Consider the following 23,196-nt stretch of genomic DNA (forward strand, 5'->3'; position numbering starts at 1 on the left):
AGAGTCTTCATAATGTGGTTGGCACCTATAATTTTACCCACATTCCCCTGAATTTTCTTCAGTTCTGCAACAAGTCCCTGGTGAAATTTGACCCTTTCCATCATTGTTCTGCCTGTGGAAATGCAGATGCCCTCACCTGCCTCATGCACTCTCTTCCTTCAGTTCCCTCTATGAGCCCTCTTGCCAAAGCACTGAAAAATCTTTTTTGATTCTCATTATCTCTTCTTGTTCCATACCTTGCTGGCAGTATTGACCTTGGGTTTTTTGTTGGTTTGTCTGGATTAAGAAGACAAGTCTTCAAAGAGTCCTACCAGTACAACAGAGGATAGGTAGCTAACAAATATGAGGCTCAAGTTTTAATATATGTCTGTGTTTCACAATTTGTTTTTTTGCTCTTCTTCACTAAGTGCTTTGGTGCTGGAAAGACTCCTAGCAGAGGAAGGTGTGACTCCCAAGAAATATTTTTGTTGAGATTTGTCACTTCATTACTTTTTTCCAGCATTTGAACTCCAAATTACTCAAAGGAAATATTGTACTTTTTAAAACCTAGTATAGCAAGTCTGCATTAGGAATGCCACAACTAGTGATTTTTTGCATTATTGTGGATGTTTTGTTTTGCAAAAGGCAAAAGCGTCTTTACATGAAAAATATTAGGGTCACTGGGGTTTAAAATTTAAGTTTAAACATTTGCACTGCAAGGTCTCAACAGGGAAAACATAATACTTAAGGATTCCAGACAAAAATACACATTTTTTAGTCTCAGTAGTATAAGATAGTAAAGCAGATCCACAGGGAGTTTAAATAAATTCCCAGGCTCTTGCTTCTAGCAAAATTCAGACTTTGGTGGCTGTATAGAGGCAAGAGGCTCAGTTCTTTTGTGCACATGTCCAATTCCTGCAGCTTTTCCTCTTCCCCTCTGAGGTGTCTGTGCTCCCAGAGGCAGAAGGACAAATGACTCCCTCTGACTCTGACATCCAGCAGGCTTTGGGAGGCAGCTGCTGGAAGAAGTGGTGGCTGTCTCCTTCCTCTCCTGCAGATGCAGCTTATCTCCTCCCTGACTCGCTGCCCTTTCTGAGCTGCCTCTGGAACTCCCCTCTCTGGCAGCACCGAGCTGTGATGCTGTCAGGGAGAATCTCTGCACCCCTGCAAAGCTTGGCCTCATTTTCCTCCTAAACAGGGAGGTGATGGCCCTCTGCCTCTCACGCATTTTTCTGTGCTTTGTTTTGTTTTCTGTGCCTGGAGACAAAAAAAAAATTGTGAATTTGTCCTACTTTGGGAGTCATCCTTTCTTGTGAGAATATGACCTTCAAAAACCTCAGGACACATTTACAAACACAACAGTTATATGTGGAGAGCAAAACAAGGTCTTGGGAGATTCAACTTTCAGAGTCCTACCTTTTGACCATATTCAAATGTCTGGACTTATAACACGTGCTTGTTTGGCTTTTTATTTTCAGCTCCTGAAGTGCTGGCCCAGAAGCCCTACAGCAAAGCCGTGGACTGCTGGTCCATCGGGGTCATCGCCTACATCCTGTGAGTACCTCTTGAGTTCCCAGTGCTGGCACCTCTGGGACCTGCACCTTGCTCTCCCACCATGGAGTTACCTGCTTAGCCTGGGCCAAAATAACTAACCCCTGACACTTGTGATGCAGGGTAGTGTGTACCCTGGATGCCCCCCATTGCATAAAGGCTGAAATTTGAGCAAAAGTGGTAGGAAATGGGCTAGTACCCTTCAGCTGTCAAAATCCTTGGTCCCACCAGAACTAGAGTGTGTGCAGCAGTGTGGGCTTGTCCAGCTTGTGACATTATTGAAGTTATTGTTGTCCCCTGCTCAGACTGGCTTTGAGAAGAAACAAATCTGGCTGTGTCCACTGAGCTGCCACAGAACAAATGTCTTTTCCTGACAGCGTTACCACTGCTTTATTTTTTTACTTTTCCCTTTTACACAACTGTCACAACTGTTATACAAGGCTGAAGAAAAAAGCAGCTCCAACGAGGCACAGCATTAAAGCATTCCTACTTTGTTCCCCTTTTCCTTATGCAGACATTTCATGGCTTGTCAACATGAATAACTTTTTGATGGTGCTGTAGAACTATTTTTGCCAGGACATACCTCATTGCTGTGCTATCCACTCTGTGCAATGTTCATTCTTTACATTTGCATTACATTTGCATAATTTATATGCTACCCCAAACAGGGAGGTTTTATATTAAGTAGTATAGGAAGGCAGCTTGGTTTATTGCATGTGTGTTTATTTACTTAAACCAAAATCCTGCTTGAAAACATTAGTTTTATGACTGTCTATTTTGAAAACTTGTTAAGTACAAAACTTACATGGGAATGGATTTCTCTTGGAGCTGCCATCAATAGCAGGATGCAAAAAGCTTTTGCTAAACAAAGTAAAAATCAACAGTGCTGATTCTGACTTTGGTTCAAAGCCCACTGGGACCAACTACAGCAGTGAGGAAGAGCACAGACATGCCAAAATACCTTGAAGGCTGCCTTACAAACCATTCCTTAGTGCTCATTTAGATGAGGATGATGTGTGCTGACTCAAAGTTACCTTTTTCACAAGCAAATCTGCTCATGGAAGTCCTAAGGGTTGAGATTTTTGACATTGTCAGTCCTTGCCAGCCATGGCAGGACACAGCTGGAGCCTTTTCTGATGCTCTTTTAGGACTTAAGAGAGTACCAGTTTCAGAGAATGGGAAAAAGAGGATGCAGGTGGGAGATGCACTACTCTGCCTCACATTCAAGCTCAGCTGCTGCCTGGGTTCAGTTTATTGCCAAATATCCACCATGAAAATGTGTGTCCATCGGGCAGCCCAGGGGAGGGGCTGGGAGGTAAACCTGGCTCTGCTTTCCTCCAGGTTATCAGTCCCATGTGTCCATGGCTCATGCACCAAAGTCTTTTGTGCTGGCAGACCTGTGGTCTTGTTTCACTTGTGGCTTTCACAGGTCTTGCTGGGGAACAGGGGTGAGACAGTGCTAAGCTAAATGTGTCCTCCACACCCACTTTATAAATACTTCTTCAACAGGTGGAAGATTTTAATCCCCTCCATAATCTTTCCCCCTTCCTAAGCAAGGCTGCTCTTTCTGCAAGTTTCAGCCCTGTTTCCTGCTCTGTTTTCCAAATCAGCATGTGCTCAGCTTGTTGGGCAAGGCATGCACACTCCTCAAGTTTAAATTCCCTATTCACTACACAGGGAATTCCCAGCCCAGAAGGCTTAAATCATCTCAGTAAGAATGAGCTTCTATGAATTCCTGTTTGCAGGACAAGGAAACCTTTTCAGGGTTTCTGTGCTTCAGGTAATAAGGTCTTGATTTGTGTTTTGTACAGCCCAAATAAGTGGCAATAACACATTGCTGTAGAAGGAGCCTGTTAATGTGTTTGCCAGATTGTTACAGCTTGGGTGGGATTGGGTCTGAGACCAAACCAGCTCTTTCAATGTGTAAGCCACATCCTTCAGCTCCTGTAGCAGTCAGCAGCACTCCTGGGCTCCCTTTGGTTAGCCCCCACAGCCCATGGCATCAGGGGCCCTGTGCACTTCAGAGCCGCTGGGCACCTCAGCCCAGCCTGAGTGCATGCAAGCAGCCATTTCACCAGGGTGGGCTGTTCAATTGCCTAAACTTGCACATTTAGTGCCAATCTGGGGGGTCCAGGGCAGCCACATGGATTTGGAAAGTGTAACACACTGCAGAGACCTTCCATGTAGAGAGGCAGATGGATCCAAGGCCGAGACCATGGACCATGTCAAATAGCACCAGATGCTCTTGCTGGGGTGACTGGATCACACCCTGCTCCCTGCCCAGAGCCCTGCTCCCACAGTGTGGATTCATCTGCTCTGTGGTACATTTACACCACTCTCCAGCCTCCCCTGACTCCATCTCTGCTGAGTGCAATGTGATCTGAGAAACCCAGCCCACACCTCACGTGTCCTGGGCCTGGTCTGGATCTCATCCTTGCTTCCAGGAATAGCCAGAAGTTGCAGATGTGGCCTCTTGAGAAAGTGAATGTCTGGAATACAGTAAAAAGAGAGGGAGGAGGAGGGTCCTTCCCTCAGCTGGAGGGAATTATCCCTGGTGGGGTCTCTGATACAGCCAGTTGTGGACTCAGCAGTGCCACCAGAGGTAGCAGTGCCAGCAGGGGCTCCCAGTGTGACATGGCACTGAAATGCCACAAGGAGCAGCAGCACAAGGACCTGGTGAAATGCTGGGAGTCAAACCTGCCCTGAGCAGGATTTATTAGCTCCAATATGTAGCTGCACCCATTCGGACATGCCATTTCCAGCTCCACAATCAGCGCAGCTGGAGCTACTTGCACATGCCTAAACCAGCTGGAGATGCATTTTTGCACATGGCAATCCAAGCACAACCTCCTGCTTCATCTCCTCACCTCTCCCACAGATCCTCACTGCCACTCTGACCAGACTGTTGTCATTTAAGAAGATGGAAACTCAAAGGAAACCAACACAGAAGTCAGGCATAAATTAAAGATGCTTTGAGCTAATATTACTGCAAGTGGTTTGAGTGCCTCCAGACCCGAGCTCAGTCTCACTTGAGAGCCCTCAGTTAATGACACTGGAAGAACAAACTGTTTCTGTGGCACTGATGCTGTAGAGAAATATTTGTTTCCGTGATCTGCAAGGATGTCTTGGGACAGAATATTTCTGTTTCAGTGCCAGTCTCTAATGCTTCTCCTTAATGACAGCCAGATTGCAGAGGCCCCACCAGTGGAGTTTTTATCAAAACCTGTTTTGCATGAGAAGTCATTATTCACAAAAACTAATTTTAGAGCCTGAAATTTCCTGTTATTCCAGTTTCAGTATGTCTCTATTTGAAACAGCCTCACTGTTGGGCTCAGCCTTCCACTTATCACAAGGTAGTTTTGATAATGTTTCCAACTTTAAGATATAAAGCATAAGAAGAGCAAGAAACTTCACTGGATTCCCAGCAGCTGGATTTGGGGCCTTTCTGGGTCAGATAAGGGATTATAAAAGCTTGGGGAACAAAAATACTGATCACATGCATACCTTATATAGAGAAGATTAGGTTAATTTATGCAAAAAATAGAAAATCATGTTTTGAAGCTGGAAAAGAACCTGGCGGCACAGAATGCTCTGCCTCAGCCCCTGGTTATTCATAGTCTTCTGCAATAGGTCAAACACATTTTGCCTTGAATTTTCTTCTGTTTCCCTTCACTGTTTGGACAGAGAGTCACTAGTTTGTTATTGTTTATAAACAATTACCTATCTGGAGATAAATCTTGGATCAAACTTTCACACTTTGCTGCTGAGCTGCTTTTGATTCTCAAGTAGATGTGCATGAATCATCAGTGGTGTTTGTATGGAAGGATTAACCAGGGACAGTGCAAAGTATATTATGCCAAAAGAAGTTTCCACCATCACCCTAGGAGTCATCCACTGGGAAAAAGTGGTCAGTCATCTTTCCTGCTTTGCATCACACACAAGCCTAAGCAAAAAAGTGAGGAATAAGTTACTTGTTCAGCACTGGAAGGAGAAACAGTGGTGGCAGAGGACGCAGGCATTTTGGGTTGCTCAGGAAATCTCAGCTAACATTGGGAAAGAACCCCAAATGCTTGTTCCTCATTGCTTGCTTCTTAATTTGTCTGTGATCCCCTATGCTGACATGTCCTTGTCCACAGCTTTGTGGGGGCACCAGTGTCAGCCAATATGAGGGACTGTTCCCAAAATACACAGAAGAAATACATGTATTTATCCCTGTAAATAGCACTTGGATCTAGCACTTGTAAATAGCACCATAGATCTCAGGTCTTTGAGCAGCTAATTAATTCTTTGTTCTAATCTAACTATGAAATTGTTTGTAAAACTAACCATTGGGCCTCTTGTGTTCCAGACTGGACACTGACCATGTGCATGAGTTATTTAGCCTTTAGTATCACCCCAGTAAGTAATGGGAGCTTGCTTTCTCTGCCTGGTAAATGTTCCTGCTATTCCTCTTGTCCTCTCAGGATCACTTTTAGAAATGAATTCTGGCAATATCTTTCTCTTGTACATCCACCTGTGTTTTTCTTGTCTGCATCCCATTATTTTTAAGGCAAGACTGGGAATAAGAGTTTAGGGAAAAATCTGTTGCTTATGTGATAAGGTTGCTAAATAATTCTGAAAAGCTTTTATTTGGTGAAACTTCAAGAAAATGATGACAACTAATAGCTGCCTGAAACTCCCCCAGGACAGTGCAGGAGTTTTTCACATTGAAGACAGAGGGGTTATTTTTGCATTTCTGCATATCTAAAGGAAAACAACAGAACCTCTGATAGTGAGGTCATTTTTTTCACACAGAAATGTCCCAGCAGATGGAAATGAGGTCGGTGGGATTTTGATTCTGTAAGAATTAACAAAAAAAAACTCATTATGGACTTTGGAAAGTGTCCCAGTTGCTGGAAGTCCAGCAAGATTTCCTCCAGCCATAAACTGCAAGATAGGCTGCTTTGCTGGGGCTTTCCCATCCCTTCTGCAAAGCCAGTAATGTTAAACCTTAAGTAACATTAAAACTGCCATGTCTTCCTAAGCTCTGTTTTTAAGGGAAAGGACAGCAAGGCTGTACATAAAATCCCTGTATTTTGGCTCTAACCCATCCTGTGCCAGGGTGCCCCAATGTTCCCCTCCCACATGCCACCTCTTCTGACCTGCAGGGCTTTCTCCCTTCTCACCTGCTTTCTGGTGCAGGTCCTCATTGATTTGCCACCCAGAGGAACATCCTTGCATCCCCTTTGTAGGAGGTTCATCCCATCCCTGGCCAAGCCAGGATCAGCCCCTGGGCTCACTCAGCTCTCAGGCAAGGGCTGATCTGGGGGGATTTCCCTGCCCATGACCTGTAGTAGCAATGAATCCTTCTCAGCCTCTTCCTAGCAAGGGAAAAGCTGTGCCAAAAGAAGATGTTTTCTGCCCTGTGCCCAGCTCGTGGCAGTTCTGGTGTCCTCCTACATAACTCTGTCTGTCCTTCTGCATCAGCATGGGCTGCAGTGACCTCCTGGACACAGAGGCTGATTCCCCAGACGTGTAGATACTCCAGCTATGTAGAAAAGCTGGACTGAAAGGCTCTGGAGAGGCTGGGCTTCTTGCTGGGACTCAAATCTCTGCTCCCCTCTTGCAGGGTTGTTGCCCTCCAGCTCTGTGCTGCTTAGCAGTGTGCTCCTGCCTTTTGCTGCCACAAGTGTGCATAAATCACAGCAGTCCTAACTTGTACCTTTGCCAAGGTAATTAGTACAGTGCACATTTGAAGAGAGTTATTGCTCTCTCCAGAGCAGCCTGCCAGTGCCTCAGCATGCACAGCACTGTCTGCTTGCCTTCAAATGCTTTATCAGAGCACTTGGGGTTTGTCTAAGGAAAGTGCTGAGGAAGGCAGGAAATTAATGAAGGGCTGTCAGGCTTCTTAAATGCAGCCCCTTGAGTCTCACAGGGAGGAGGGGACAGAGCAATGGCTTCAAGTGGATCTTTTTTCTTTCTTTTTTCTTTTGTTTTCATTTTTTCTCTTTTCTTTTTTTCCAACCTGGGTATCTCTGCCCCAGTGCTCATCCTACCAGTTGCAGTGCTGGTGTTGTCAGCTCCATCATTTCCCCTCAGTAAAGCACCCAAAATCTTGAGGGCTGGAGGAGGAAGGAGAAAATCAGTTCATGTGCATCCCACCCCAAGACTGTGGGACGTGAGCACTGATAATTATTACACTAAAACAAGTAATTTATAAGCTCTTCACAGATACCAGTAGAGCTGGACACTGATTGAGGATCCAGTCTCTTCATTAAGCCCCCAGATGTTTTTCCTCTGTTGTCTGTGTGCATAGTGGCTTTTTGGCATTTGCTAAATTCAGCATTTTTAGGGACCCTTGTCTTTCACCACCTGCACCACGGGGTTTCCAACAGGAGCACCCAGCCCCAGGCTCCAGCATGTGCCCTTAAGTAGGTGCACCCCTGCTCTGGACATACACACTTGTGTGGCATGAGTTTATCTATCTGGTTTGATAATGGCAGTCATCCAGTGGGACACAAACGAGGACTGGCTCATCTGCTCTCTGAGATAAAAGAGATTTCTGGCTCAGCTGAACCACAGTGGGTTCATCATCACGCTGCAAATTCCAGTGGAGTTCTCCCGGGTCAGTGTGGCTGTGACGCAGATCAACATCTCAGTATTTAAATTATTTATCGAGCACACTGGCTCTTCAGAGCTAACAAAACATTGCTCCTTTCACCCTCAAGTGTTGAGTTGGTTCAAATAACCTCCAGGGCAGCCGGCTGGCTTTGGGTTATAAATAACTCAAGTATTTCATTTCTTGCAGTTTCCCCCCCTTGCTCTGCTGCTGTTTCTGAGCTAGATCTACAGTCTGTTTGTAATGGCTGGCTCTCTCCAATTAAATGCTTTATTGAGGTTATTGACTCAAAGTTTAAAAAAACTGTAGGAAAAACATCATTTCAATACCAGCAAAGTATTTGGAAGAATGATTTAAACTACAGACCAGCAACAAGTGGAAAAAAGGTATCATCTCTACAGAGAGGCAGGAAGGGCTCTTCAGCTGTGAGCTGGGTGGGTTTGCTAAAACCTTGGGCCAGCCTCAGAGGTAAATCTGGCACTTTGCAACATTGGTGTTAAAACTTGAAGAGGGGTTGTCTCTGCTGGCATGTGTGTGCAGAGTGGGGCAGAATACTCCCTGCAGCACAAGCTGGGTGTGAGGGATCTCTGACACACGAGTTTTATCACTGCACTTCCTTAATGCTGTGCTTTTCCCACATCCAGCCATACCTCAGCATCATGGCTGTCCTGTTCTGCAGCACTGGGAGGGTGCACCCTGAATGCATTAGCTCAAATTAGCTCAAATAATGTTCAATGTCCTGCTTGGCTTTCTTGGTTTTCTTTTTTTTTTTTTTTTTCTTGTTTTTTTTGTGGGGGCTAGGTTTTCTGAGAAGTCTGACTATAAACACTGAGAACCAGGACAGGACTGTTGTCAGCCTCAGGCAAGGCAGGCAGTTGGATGTGGTCAGCAAAATCACTTGCAGAGTGAGGCTCTCCCTGTGCCTGCAGCAGCAGCAGGTCCACGTGCAGCCCTTGCAAGCTCTGCTGCAGAGGTGGATGGGCTCCTGGGCATCCTCCTCACTGTGCCTGGGGACACAGAGCCCCCCACATCCTGCAGATGCTTTGTGCCCTGTGCCTGAAAGCTCTGCAGGGCTCCTTGTCCTGCTCTGCCCCAGGTCTTCTGCATGTGCTGAGGGATTAGAGGGACTGATGCTTTGTGGATGTAGGGTTCAGCTCATGAAATCTCCTCTTAGCACTTGCACAGGAGAGGATGGCAGGGGTCATGTCTGTGTAATAAAACTGTTCCTCTGGTTAAACACTCAAAACATGCAGAGAGAGGCCAGGATATCTGCATGAGACAGCATGGGGCCAACAGCACCAGGTTTCCAGGCAGAATTCCACTTTGTCCAGGGCAGTGCCAATCTCCAGAAGTGGCTTTACATGTCCCTGAAGAAACTTCTCTCATGGCAGCACTTGCTTGCTTGAAAACTTACTGGGGCAAGCCTTAACTGAGAGTTTCTCCTTCTCCCTCCCTCCTTCTTACCTTCTGGACAGAGATGGGTCCAGTGGTCACCTCTCTCTTTTCTTGTTCTCCACCAGGCTCTGTGGGTATCCTCCTTTCTATGATGAGAACGACTCCAAGCTCTTTGAGCAGATCCTTAAGGCAGAGTATGAGTTTGACTCTCCATACTGGGACGACATCTCCGAGTCTGGTAAGCAGCTGCTGCTCTTTAAATTGCAACAACCATGCATGCACCTGTGCCTATTGCCTGCCTCCCCCCTGGACATGAAATTGCACCCCCCATCATCCTTTTAACTGAACACCAGTGGGAAGGTGCATTTCTTTTGGCTCAAATAGTCATGGGAGTTTGTTTCTGCAGCAGACAAATTAGGTCTGTCAGTCACACAAAAAGCACTAAAACATAGCTCAAACAGCAGATAAAGATGGCAGAAGACTGTCCCAGGAAGAAAAAGCAGCTTAATTTCTCCATTGTGTCCTAATGAAAAGCAGATTGTTAATGTGTCATTAATAATAAGGTGGCAAACGAGTTTGGCTCTGTTGCTGACTCTTCCCTGCAGCTTCAAAGCAAGTCCTCAGTCTGTGCAGCAAAAAACCAAGAAACTAATGGCTTTCAAATGAGGCAGGTGAGCAGATCCACAAACTGGAAGGACTGACCATGTGGGTGGATGTTCCCCATCCAGAGCAGGAGATATTTAACCCATAGTACCCACCTGCCCCTGCTCCAGTCAGCCTGGCAGAGGGGCAGATACCCCAAATGTGGTACAGGCAGATGTTCCAAGGGCTTCTGGCTCCAGTGTGGGTCTGTATCTAGGGATGACAGCAGGGGATATTCAGCCTTGCACCTGCATGTGTCCCTGACACACAGTTTAGTCTCCAAGAGGTCACCCAAGCTCAGTGTCCTTGCTCCATCCAACCCAGGGAAACATCTGCTACTTTATGCAGAAAAAAGAATGAATTCTAGGAATATTCCATCATGTAAAAATAACCCTATAAATACAGTTTTCTGATTTATTAGTGCTACTGATTGAGGCAGGGGAGATAAAAATTGAGTGTTTTTATTATAAAGATGATTATATATTCTCTTATCTACACAGAGAGCAGCATTTTATGCTGCTTACATCTGCAGTCCAGATATCATTATGATGGATTGCTCAAAAATATATGTGATGAGAAGTTTTTTTTAAACTAATAAGGATTTTCAGAGAAAATATGAAGGTCTGCTGGCAGACCCTTCTGTCTCATGGGGGAAAGTCCATCACCTAAATCAGCACAAAGATTTTCCTGCCATATTTGGCTTTGCTGTGGCTCCTTCAGCTGCCCTGTCCTGAAGCTGCTGGGCGCACGCCACGCTGCAATCTCCCTTCCTTCCATTATGGTGTCGATTAAAAACACACTGCCTCCTGCTCCAGGGACTCCATTTGCCTTGCTGAATTCCTCTTAAATAGGCAACACATCCTCACAGCTCCTCTTACTGTGGCAGCTGCCCTCCTCCCTCTCCTCAGCTGGGCAGCACATCCAGTGCACATGGCCACATGCAGACCACTGAGATGATGCAGCACGTGGCTGACCAGGGACCCAGGGCTGGACACTGCTGACTCTGAATTACCCATCCCACTCCTAAATATACCTGCAGGAGTAGATGCCTTCAGCTTTTATCTGGTACACTAAATAGCTTGGATTTGGTCCTAAGTCACTTTGATCCTATCTACACTAATAAATGGCAAATGATTTTCTTGTGCTGTGGCCAGATGGCTCTTGGTCACCTGATCAGTGCTGTTGGATGTGGCAGCAGAACTGGGCATGAACTCTATTGCTTTGAATAATTTTCTCTTTTTTTTTTTTTTTTTTCAGCTAAAGACTTCATTCGGAATTTGATGGAGAAGGACCCTAATAAAAGATACACCTGTGAGCAAGCAGCACGGCACCCTTGGTAAGCAGCACTCAGTGCTCTGAGGAACCCTCAGGACACAGAGAACCTTTTTACACTCCTGGAAGTGGTTTTTCTGTCACACATTGTACTGACCTCTACTACATAACTCTGTGCTTTTATTCTTACAACACCTGCCTTTGTCCTCCAGATTTTCCTGGAAAACTGTAATGGACTTTAATCTCATGCACCAACCTGTGTAAGGGTTAGTAAAATGCTGAATTATGTATGTTTGCTGTAGTGCAGCAGTGGGATGTGCCAAAATGATTAAAGTGCTTAAAGTTAAATGGTGCCTTTGCATATGAGTGACTTCATCAACATTTCCCAAGGTTTGTGTAGCTGGAACAACGGTGACTCATGTGCTTTTGACCAGCCCTGAGTGACTGAGAGCATCATCCCACACTACCAGCTGCACCCACACATGGGCTCTGCATCTAACTCTCTTAGGCTAGGGGACATTATATAAGCAAGGTGAGGTATTATTTTTGTTGTTATAATAGCTGCAGCAGAAAAGAGTGAATGGCATGATGTTTTCACCCCAGGTGTGCATTACACTCTGGTTTTATACCATCACAGTTGCCCTAAATGCCACTTCCTTTTGCATTGTCTGTGCAACAAAAAGGAAATTTGAGATATGAAATCCCATTTTGTGAGATGAAAAAAAATCCCAAACTGGTTCTAAATAATACTGACCTGAGCCTCAGGAAATTAAACAAGTCAGTATTAGGAATACAGAATAAACAACGAGAATGCAACTCCCAGCAGAGTGAGGTGACCATTTGTAGAACTCAGAGACAGATTTTCCAAAGCCTGACATCCAAGATACACAAAATTTAAGCATCCAGCCTCTGGCCCTGCTACATCTGTGTTGGTGGCTGGAGTGCAACAAAGAAACGTGGCACTTGTAACACACACAGCTTCTGGGCCCTCTGAAAGGAACAAAATGATAAAAAGTGTTTTCATTCCTTTTTTTGTGTGGTTTTGTTTTTTTTTCTTTTGCATGTCATGGCCGAGGGCCAATGGAAACTCACAGACTGCTACATAATTCCTACTATTTTCCACAGAATCCCATCTTCCATTTAAAAACAACCCCCCCAAAAAGGTTTTTCCCCATTTCTATGGCAGGGGGTCTTCTGCCAGGCTGACTTTGCCATCCAGTGGTTCATTTTCAAGACTTCAAGTTCTGACACAGCACAGCTCAGGGTCAGCCTTTGAAATGTCAGAGATGCAAATGGCACTGCAGAAGGGAGGCTGAAAATATTCACTGTGCTGGCACTCCACACCCTGAATCCACCTCCCTTTGACACAGAGACAACGTGTGCCAGGGGATTACAGGACAAAAAGGAAAAGCATGGAAGTTTCCAAAGCTATGGCTTCAGCCCTGCCTCTGTCCTGCCCAGCGTGCTCATGAGCAGCATTCCATGCCTCATTCCCCTTGCTCTGAAAAGCTTCCTGTAACATGGACACTGCAGTTATGGACCTCTCTGCAGAGCTGTGCAGTGATTTTTTTTTTTTTGGAGGGTTTGGATCCTGTAGGGATAAATGCCTTTTTGGATAATCATGGCTGCTCACCCAGATGTTATTTTGGAGGTAGTGGTAGGATCTCCTCTTGCCAAAGCATTGCTCAAGGAGCATTTTCCACCCAGATTCCTTATGTCAGGAATAGAGAGGGTTTCACTGTTTCTTTTCTCATTCTAGCTATTACATCTGTGGCAGTGACATCCTTTCCTTCTCCTGGAAGGGAGGGAAGGCTTTTTCAGTGGAGGAGGAAGAGAGTTCTGTGCTTTGTCTCAGTGGTCAGCTGTGTCCTTCTCTCAGCCTGGGTGTATTTAAGTTTCCAGCAGCTCCAGGCCCGAGTTCCTCTCTCTCCTGGTTGCATTTAGTGCTGCAGCAGCTGGAGACAGGGGTGCACATGTGCAGCCAGCAGAGAAAGGCTACCACAGCTTTTGCATGACCCCACACCCCCTTTTCAGATGAGCATGGATTTCACATCCCCCTGGCTACATCACCTTCCATGGTGCCAAGAGAGCATCTCTGTGTGTTACCACAGGACAGAGGTACCTAAAGCTGTTGGCTTAGTGGGAAGAGGTGATCAGAGCAGGCTGAAGTGGTCTCAAGAATTACATGCCTTTGCAGAGTGCTTGCACTGCAGGCAGCCCTTGATGGCATCTCATAAAAGGTATTTTTTCTTGTCTGCACAAGCAACATAAGAAGCATCTTTGAACCCTAGAGTTCTCATGAAGTGAAATCCTGATTCCACTGAGGCTAATGGGAGTTTTGCCAGACTTGAGTGAGAGTTGGGGTTTGTCTTTTTTTTTCATCAGCAGAACAGAGGCCTCCCTGGGTCACTGTTGCTGTTGCAAATGGTACATAATTAATATGTGTATGGTGAGGTGGCTCCATGTAGTAACACTTTCCAGCTTTCCCTTTTTCTGCCTCATGTGAAGTCCTCCTATGCAGTATCAGATCATTGACATCTTCACAAATTAGGAAGAAATCTATCAAACAATGAGTAATTAACACATATTTTATAATCTTATTGTGTAAAAGTAGTTAACTGTGCATGACATGGCTACCTGGCCATGAGATTTTGTTGTTTCAATATGCAGTATTTGTGAAGAACAAACTGATTCTAAAACACACTTTTTATTTTAATCTCTGTGTTGTCATTAAAACCTTCCAAACAGGGCTTGCAGGAACTGGATCTTGCAAGATAATACATTTGTGCCTTTAAGGTTAATAGTATCTTTGAGTTTTGGGAAACTGCTCCAGAACACACAGCTATTTGCATGACTAAATGTTTGCACAGGATCAGACCCTAAAAAAAGTCAATATTCTTCCCAATGTCCCACTTTTCTGCAGTGTATCTGCTCGCCACATGCCTGCTTTTACATGATGTCTTGCTATTTATAATCAAATGGCCTTGGTAGGGGGATGGTATGTTAAACTCAGAGCTGGCAGAAAAGGAGGCTAATAATTGCAGTGAAGTGTGACAGCAGAAACAATACAATATGTGAGACTTGTTGGTATAATGAGTCCACCCCTGCGTGTCCATTTATTCAGATTTCTCCAGTTTAATATACAGGTGACTTATTCTTTCCACTGGAAAAGTTATTTATTTTATAATGTATCTTTCAGTGAGGTCTGCACTGTTTATGGGGTGTTGCAAAGGTGCAATGTTCTGCTTAGCTTTTCCCACTGTGACTTTTCAAAAAGGACATGGAAAATGAAGGTAACAAAAGAATGGGGTGATTTTGCTGCAGCTTGATACATTTTAATGTTTCCCTGGCTCATATTAAAGACAGCAATTAAGTTTATTAAATATATTGCCATGTCAGAGCCCACATCCTGTTTGGGGCAGTGGCTCAGTCTGCAGTGATTAGGGGGGAGCAGCAGAAACCTGAGGACCTGTTTTTTCCAGCTATAGACTCATAGAAACATAGAATATCCTGGAGTGGAAGGGATCCTCAAGGATTATCAAAATGTGCTCCCCATCAGGTCAAACTAGGTCCTGCAGAGCCAAATTCAGCCTCCAGGCTTGGATCAGAGGGAAAGAAATCAGTGCTCAGAGGGTGAGGACAAAGTCCAGCACTTAGGAAGCCAATACAGAAGTTAGAAGGGCTGCCATGAATTTATTTACTCCATCATGCATTAACCAAGTGAACTTAAATGTGATTTAAAGCTGCGTGCTGAAGGCACTTACAACATCAAAGGCAATTTGGGGCATCCAAATTAAAGGACGATGGATTGATTGCCTCCATATAGATATTATAAATACATAGACTGTAGAAGGGAGAAGGAGCTTGTGGCACCAGTTGGACCCAGTGTCTGCAGGCAGGAGCGTGGTCCTGGCCTTTCCCCACTGCTTGTGCAAAGGGAGAGAGGATCCTTGGGATGTGCCAACATCCAGCCACGCCTACACTGAGGAATCACAAAGCTCTGGCAAGGAATGAGCCTCTGCAAATTGTGACCATGACTCCAAGTGTTTATTGTGTGCCAGAGAGCACAAGCCAGATAATAATTTCCACCCAGGGAAAGGCCATGGTTTACAAAGAGCTCAGTTCTCAGACAATATTGTTTGAAGTGTGAAAAGGCCTTCCTGAAGGGAATTGCTGATGTTTACAACATTAAATCAAACTCTTATCGAGTTCATCCCCGCACTCTATTTATTTTGGAACATCACTGATACAGTGTGTGTGTATATTTATATACATGCATGAATGTGTGTGTGTGTGCATAGAGAAGAGTTATGATCCCTCAGCATTATCCATTACAGCTAAATCCATGTTTCCTGTCGTCATACTCAGGAGTATTTCCAAGCACTTTTTGGCCAGCACAGCATTTGATTTGGCTGCCTTCAGAAGGAAGGTTCAGAAAATAATGGTAGATGAAAGGCTCTGCCTGCCATTGTGGGCAGGGAGGATGAGAGAGACATTTGCTTGCAGCATGCTAATGAACTGTCCAAAAGGAAATTTGCTGGTTTTGTCTGTGTTGGAGGTTCCTCTCAAAGCTTAGAAGTGGTATGGCCAGATAAATTGGTGTGATAAGTTTGAAGTCATCTAGAGAGCTAAAATAAATTAGATACTATGAAATAATATTTGATCATTAGATTAGATTCCTCTCATGTGCAGGATTAGATTTGTTATGGTTATTCATGAGAAATACACTTCTTAGCTTCAGTGGATGTGTTTGGGATGGGGAACCATCATTCTCTTGGTCTCTTGGTATCCATTTCTGTGCATTGAAACAGATATTTACAACTGGATGTAAAACCAGCTTCAACATGAAGCTCCCCAAAGGATTGTTAGGATGCAGCTGCTATCAGGTGCTGCAAAAATGGGAATCCAGAGAGAAAATCCAGGCTTCACTTAGACTAATCAGTCCTTGCTTGGTTCCGGGTGATGCGCAGCAGGATAACAGATGATGCATTACTCTGATTTGTTTAATTTTATTTTTGTGCATATGTGTGGTAGGTAGAAGCAATGTCTTTTACTAGGCTAAGTAGACAGTTGGTAAAAAAAAAAAAAAAAAAAACCTTTCAGAGCTGACATAGTTAATTTCAAAGTTAACTGCAGTGCCAGGAACTATTGTTCAGGACTAGATAAGCATCAGTCTGATTAGCTCAAGTTGATTGCAGTTTCTCTGTGAAAATGGAGTTGATTTCTAGAGGCAAAGTATATGTTGTACTAGAGAGGGAGGGAGAAAGAAAGAAAAAAAAGAAAGATACTAAGGTATTTTTGTCCTAAAAGGAAAAAGGAAATGGTTTATAGCCTGTGGACTTGGAGAGCTAGGGAAATGTGGAAGAGAAATTATAAATACACTGAAACCAGTATCTATTAATTTCATTCTTTTTCTTCTCAGCAAGGGAACTAAAGTTCATTATTAAATACACTTGGTATAGATGTGAGGATGCTCATGATAGCCACCACAGAGTAGATCTGTGTGCCCAAACACATCTCATTTTTCATACCTACCAGAGAGTACAAAATATGTGACTTCTCCCTGCTCACCTCCACCTCTCTGTGTCCTGAAACCCCCACATCTCTAGCAAAGCACCAACAGGGAAGGGATGATAGCATTGCTCTTGTTTTCCTAGAAGTAAAACTATACTATAAACACTATAATGCCATGAGTATTTCATAAAAGTTACAAACCACTCCAAGTGCAAAATAAAGTCTGAAAGCACAGTGCTCATGTTACAGCATCCCAGGATTAACAGGGTAGCTCTTCAAAGGCGCCCTGGAGAACAATCCCAGTCCCAGTTTTGGCAGCTGAGGCTGCATTCTGAGCCACACCATTCAGCATGCCAGCACGTGTTTGAACAGCTCCTGCTGCACTAGATTAGCCCCAGCAGTGCTGTTATTTTGCTCTGATTAGAAACTGTCATCTGCAAGGTGCTAATGTTGCTGAAGAGACCTAAGGTGTAGGATGGCTGCAGTGCTGTAGCATCTGAGGGCTTCACAAGATGTCTCTCCATCCCCCTGTGAAGTAAACAAATATTCTTCTACCTATCTGGAGAACACCCAAATACCAAGACTTTTTTCCTGGAATCACAAGAATTGCACAGTGAACATAGAGTTAGGGGTGGTAGAAGGCAGTTTGTGAACTATTGGAACCAGCAGCTTCTTATTGAAACCACCAGCATTGCAGAAAATTATCCCTAAACTAAAATTAATAATAGTAATAATCATGAATAGCCTCTATTGGAGCTACACACCCAATCAAAAGCTTCATATTACAAAAACATATTTTCAAATCCTTGTGGAAACTGGCAAGAACAATCTTCTGGAAGAGCTTGCAAGGGCATCATGCCCCAAGAATTTGTCCTATCTATGTTTCCAAAATAAGATTTGACAGGTGGGCAACAGGACCTGTTCTTATGGAGATTGTTAACCAGCTTGTTTGTAAAGCAAAATGCATCATTTGCTTTGGTGGGAAAATGTCCCTTGCAAGTGTAAGTGAATTTTCTGCCTTGGTCTCTTTGATCAGTTACTGAAGGGATGGTTTGGCTTGTAGTTTCTTCTGAGATCTGTAGTGTGACAGCCAGTGCTCCCAGCTGGTGTGTGTTGAGGGCACCTGCCTTCACCATGGAGCTGTTCTTGGACAGAGCTGAGTGCTCATGACATTTTGGAGTGACTCTGACAAATCATGCAGTTTGCATTCCCACCAGGAAACTGCTAGGGCCTGTCTGGGAGTATGGACTGCTTGGGATCCATCAGGGTCTGTGCTGAGCAGATATTCACTGTGCAGGGCAGAGGATGGAACAATGAACATGATAAACCAATTAGTGCCTCACAAATATTTTGGTCACTTGGCCCCAGTGGGAAATGCCTTGCTGTCAGTGGGAAATGTGATCAGAAGGAATCATCTTAAAGAAAGATCTGAAGATCATCCAGCTTTCAGCCAAACACCTCCCTTTATCCACAGCACGGGCACCCAAGAGAGGAAGTGAGGTGCCATTTGGGAGCTGTGCTTTGCCCAGCTCTTCTGTCTGCTTGAGGCAGAGGCTCCATGGCAGTGAGACAGGGCCCTTCCCAGCTGGGTGAGCCCTGCTCCTTCCTGCCCACAGTCCTGCTGGCTCCAGCACTCTTGGATAACCCTACAGAGATGAGCTCAGTTACAAAAGGCTGGGATTGGTGTGTCTCCACTCTTGGGATATGAGGGTTTAGTCTTTCCTCCCAAGGGTAAGTCATTCCTCTCCTCTTCTGATGAAGATCTTGGGAGGTTGTAGTCAGCTGGAAGGTGGGCAGCAATTTGGAGAAGGCTGGTCTCAGCACTCCTTAGATGTGCCAAGGACATGAAGGCAGAAAAAGCAGCATGTCCTTAGAAGAACAGTTTGGAATGATCTGGGCAAAGTGAAAGGGGTGTCTCCAACGCACGGGACACATAAATAGAAGCAGCAGGCTGGGGTATGTAAGCAGAGTTTTTTTCTTTTAAAAGCACAAAGCAATGCTGCCATTCTGCTGCCTTAGTTGGAAAACAGAGCAAGTTTGGGTGCCGCCCTCAAAGGAAGATGTGGACTAGTTGGAGAAAGTCCAGAGGAGCTCACTAGATCAGAGGATTAGAAAACATGAGTTATGAAGAAACAGTGAAAGAATCAGTTTGTTTAGTCTAGAGAAGAGAAGACTGAGAGAAGTCATGATAACAGGCTTCAAATATGTGAAAGGATGCTTCAAAGACAAAGGGAATAAACTATTTTCCATGTCTTCTAGGAGATAGTGAGGCACTGGAATAGGTTGCCTGAGGAGTCTCCATCTTTCAGAGATCTTTAGGGACTGGTTTGTCAAATATTTGTCAAAATTGTTTTGACCGAGCTGAGGTGGGCAGAAGTACTAGATGAGTGCTGAGTTCCCCAGACCTTCTGATTAACCTGTTGGAGCTCCCCAGACTGGGAGACTCTGGTCCTGCTGTATTATTTTATTTCTTAAATTTTTTTTATTGCTGATGCACATTGTTTTTCTACACTGTGGCTAAAAAATTTAATTTCTGAAAGTATCACATACAACATACAAGGCAATCTTTGCCTCCTTGCATCACCTACATTAGACAGCTCTAACTACCCCAGCACATGGCCCAACATCAATTCACTGCAGTGCCTGCTCTTCCTACAGATCTCATGCCTTGAGGAGTTAAATGAATCAATAAAATCCCCTTGAAAGAACAGAGTTTAGTGAAGATTTGAATATATCTTAATCTGTTAAAGAAACTATGCAAGATCCATCAATTATTTTAGGTTAAGTGTTGCTCAGCTTAAGCTCTTTGTGCAGCCTGTTCTGCTTCAATGAGTGTCCATGTCTCTGCTTTGCTGTAAATCTACATTAATCATGATGAATGACTATGTACATTGCAGGGGGGCAGGAAAATCTCCAGTGCAAACAGAAATCAGACAGGTTGGAGTGGCTCTGGATGCTTCTGCATAGCTGAGGCTAAAAGTAGTCTCAGCCTGCTGATGTTAAATCTTCGTATGTAAAGGGGAAAAAAAAGGTAGAATGTTTTCATCTGGGGCTGTAGTGGTGATAGAAAGCAGCCATGCACCAAAACCAGCCCATACCTCTTTGTAGCTGCCAGACCTACAAACCTTATCTACAGTGTCTTTTATTGCCCCAGATTTTCCACCACAGCTGCCAGCAGAGACAGCCGTGGGAAGTTTGAGCCCATCTGGGAATGAAATCATTGTCACTGCAGGTGCAGTCACACCTGGGAGCAGATGTGGGGAAAAAGTTAGAGTATATAAGGGGAGGAAAAGATCTCTTAAAGTGTGCCTGCTCTGTCCATTTCAGGATCGCTGGAGATACAGCACTCAACAAAAACATCCACGAGTCGGTCAGCGCTCAGATCAGGAAGAACTTTGCAAAAAGCAAATGGAGAGTAAGTGACCTGTCCTGAGGGGTGACCCTGACTCACAGCTCTGCCATACAGCCACCCCTGTGGCAGGGTAGTGCTTTTTTGGCCCAAAACTGTGATCAAAATGGTTGGTCCAGGCTTAGGACACATGACCCTGCAGGGCCTCTTATACAGGATGGTGTTTGCCAGGTACCAAATGTAGAGTGTGAGAAATGGGGCCAGGGCTGCTCATAGCTAAAGCACCCATGGTTTTTGGTGGAGTGGGGTCAGCACCATGCAGGTGCATGAAGAAATGTGTGTTGGGGCAGGGATGGGTTTGTCAAACGTGACTTTCTTGTAGGCTGCTGCATCCCAGCTGAGCACTAGGACAGCAAAGGTTTGATAATGCACTTTCTAGTTTAAAATTCAGGAAAAACCTGAAAGATAACAGCCTCATTCCCCACTCTGAGCAGCCAGCAGAGCACAAGTAACCCCTCTGCCTCCAGTTTTTTGTTATTCCCGATTTCCTTCTTGCTGTTTCCCTGCAGCAAGCGTTCAATGCCACGGCGGTGGTGCGGCACATGCGGCGGCTGCACCTCGGCAGCAGCCTGGACAGCGCCAGCGCCAGCGTGTCCAGCACCCTCAGCCTCGCCACGCCGCTCCCCGACACGGCCACACGGAAAGATTGTGAGTAGCCAGCAGCCCGGGAGAGCCGAGCAAACCCGTGGGATCCCCGTGTCCCCCCAGGCTGCAGTCCTCGCTGCCCGTAGGTTCGGCTTTGCGCAAGCAGGAGGTTAAAATAAGGATTTGAAACGGGGCCGTCGTCGTTTTTTGGCTGGCCAGAAAAATTGTGTTGCAATTGGAAAAGTCTGTGCACTAAAAAAAAAGGGGGTTTCAGCTTGGTGATTTTTGAGAGAAAATCACAGTTTCTTGTGGAGAAAAAGGGCTTTTGCTTGGGAAAAAGACCCAGAACCCCCACAGCAACAAAGTTTTGTATTTGGTTGAAATTTGAAAAAGTTTACTCAAACTGTTTATGTTTGAGTTTACAGTATTGTGATAGGGCATTTTTCTGTAAAAATTACCTTACTTTTCATTTCCATGGAGAAGACTGATCCTGCCAGTCAGACCCAGCTTCTCTCTTCCTAGGCCAAGTTAAGCTCCTGCACGAAGAGGTTCATTTGTCTGAGCAGGATTCAGACTCTGTGCACCACTTGGCCCTCTGCCATGTTTATTTCATGCTGTAATTGATATTTGCAAGCTGCCCACTGGACTCAGATGTTTGGGATATATATTTTTTCTGAATGCCAGGGAAGGGGACATGGCAGCAAAGGGATTATTTGGAAGACAGAAATGCAACCTTTGCAATGAAGCCTGCTTATTTTCTGGCTTTTGAGCATTTTTTTTTCTCTCCTGTCCATCTGTAGATATTTTACATCATGAAATGAGGGATGTGGACTTTACAGTTGAGGGGGGGTTACTTTAAAGTGCAACACTAAAAAGGAATGCTTTGCTGTGGAGTGAAGTACTCATTTCTAGACTGTACCTTGCACTATCCTGGAGCTGAAAGCACCTCTTGCTCAGGATGGATTTTGGATAATGCTGCTCTCTGCTTCTGCCACCCCTGCTTGCCACCCCCTGCTCCGTGATGAGGACATTCCACCAGCCACTGTCCTGGTGGCTCTGTGTGAAAGCAGTTTCCTCTTGCTCCCATGGGTGCAGTTTTCCCCCCAACTGGGGGGATTCTGCCTTCTGGGTACTCTGCAAGATGTTTTTTCAGCCTGTGCTGTGGCTGAGCCAGGGGAGAGCCCCTTCCCTCTGGATACTGGGCCTGATGGGGATTCATACCCAGAGTCCCGTTTGTGATGCCCAGCACCAAATCCTACAGCTGCTGCCAGAAAAACATCACTGTGCCCCTGGCACATACCTGGCACCTGCAAAGGAGTGGTGCTGACCATCCTCAAAACACTCCCAACCATGCACTGGCCATGCAGCAATGTAGAAAACCCCCTGTGTGGGAGAAACATTCCCTGGTTTTGGTTCCTGTTGCAGTATGGCAAGGCTGGACCCCAGTCAGGTCTAGAACAGCTTTGCTGCCAAACTGGTGGGTGATTAATGCAGTTAAACTGGTGAGTGATTTATCTCCATCCATCCATTTGATTAATCTCAAATGGTGTTAATTAATAGCAATCAGTAGTCTGAAAAGTGTTAAAACATGTGAACAGGAAGGGTGGGAAGAGAAAGAAATCTGTTTAATGACTATAGAACCCTGTGCAGAATCCAACTATATTTTGCAGTAGTGAAGCCAACCAGGACATGAAGGATTAAACCAGAAGTGTAAAGAGAGGATGAGTTTTTACATGCCAGAAATACAAGGCAGAAAGATATTGGAAGATGTCCAAGCATCCCAGGTTAAGTCCAGGTTGGCAGACAATGCAGAGGAGCTTTTCTTCTTCAAAAAAATAATTTAAAGAGTCAGGAGATGCTGGAGCCCCAGAGAACCAATGAGGAGAGCCAGCAGCAAATACAAGGAGTTAAGAGGGATCTGACATATCAAATGCATTCCACCCAGTACCTCCTGATAGGAAAAAGGAAATCTCTGAGGTCTCTCTCCTACCTCTTTATTTCTCAGCAGTTTTCTCTTGGTACAGACTCCTTGAATGAGAAGGATCCCTGCAGCAAGTTACATGATCCAGCTGTGCCACCCTTACACATTAGAATGCTGCCTGATGCTATTAATAGACACTTTTTGAGCTCTCCAAAGAGTTTCAAATGCAGCAATTTCACATCACTGAAGACAATTAAGCCTTTGCCTGACAGTAGATCCAAAACCTCTGTAGGAGGGCAGAGCAGAGACCAGGCATTAGGCTGGATTATG

At 44.9% G+C, this 23,196-nt stretch overlaps 1 protein-coding gene across 3 annotated transcripts in view; it reads left to right on the forward strand.

The window, feature by feature from the left end:
• CAMK1D (calcium/calmodulin dependent protein kinase ID) overlaps nucleotides 1-23,196 on the forward strand; it is a 206,031-nt gene that overhangs the window by 177,410 nt on the left and 5,425 nt on the right. For all 3 annotated transcript variants that reach the window (XM_064421777.1, XM_064421779.1, XM_064421778.1), the window contains exons 6-10: nucleotides 1,458-1,533; nucleotides 9,649-9,761; nucleotides 11,423-11,501; nucleotides 20,279-20,366; nucleotides 20,870-21,008. In XM_064421777.1, coding sequence (XP_064277847.1) covers nucleotides 1,458-1,533; nucleotides 9,649-9,761; nucleotides 11,423-11,501; nucleotides 20,279-20,366; nucleotides 20,870-21,008 — 495 coding nt within the window. The remainder of the gene's footprint in view (nucleotides 1-1,457; nucleotides 1,534-9,648; nucleotides 9,762-11,422; nucleotides 11,502-20,278; nucleotides 20,367-20,869; nucleotides 21,009-23,196) is intronic.

This window comes from Passer domesticus, chromosome 5 (assembly GCF_036417665.1).
Source record: "Passer domesticus isolate bPasDom1 chromosome 5, bPasDom1.hap1, whole genome shotgun sequence".
In the NCBI taxonomy this organism is placed as follows: domain Eukaryota; kingdom Metazoa; phylum Chordata; class Aves; order Passeriformes; family Passeridae; genus Passer; species Passer domesticus.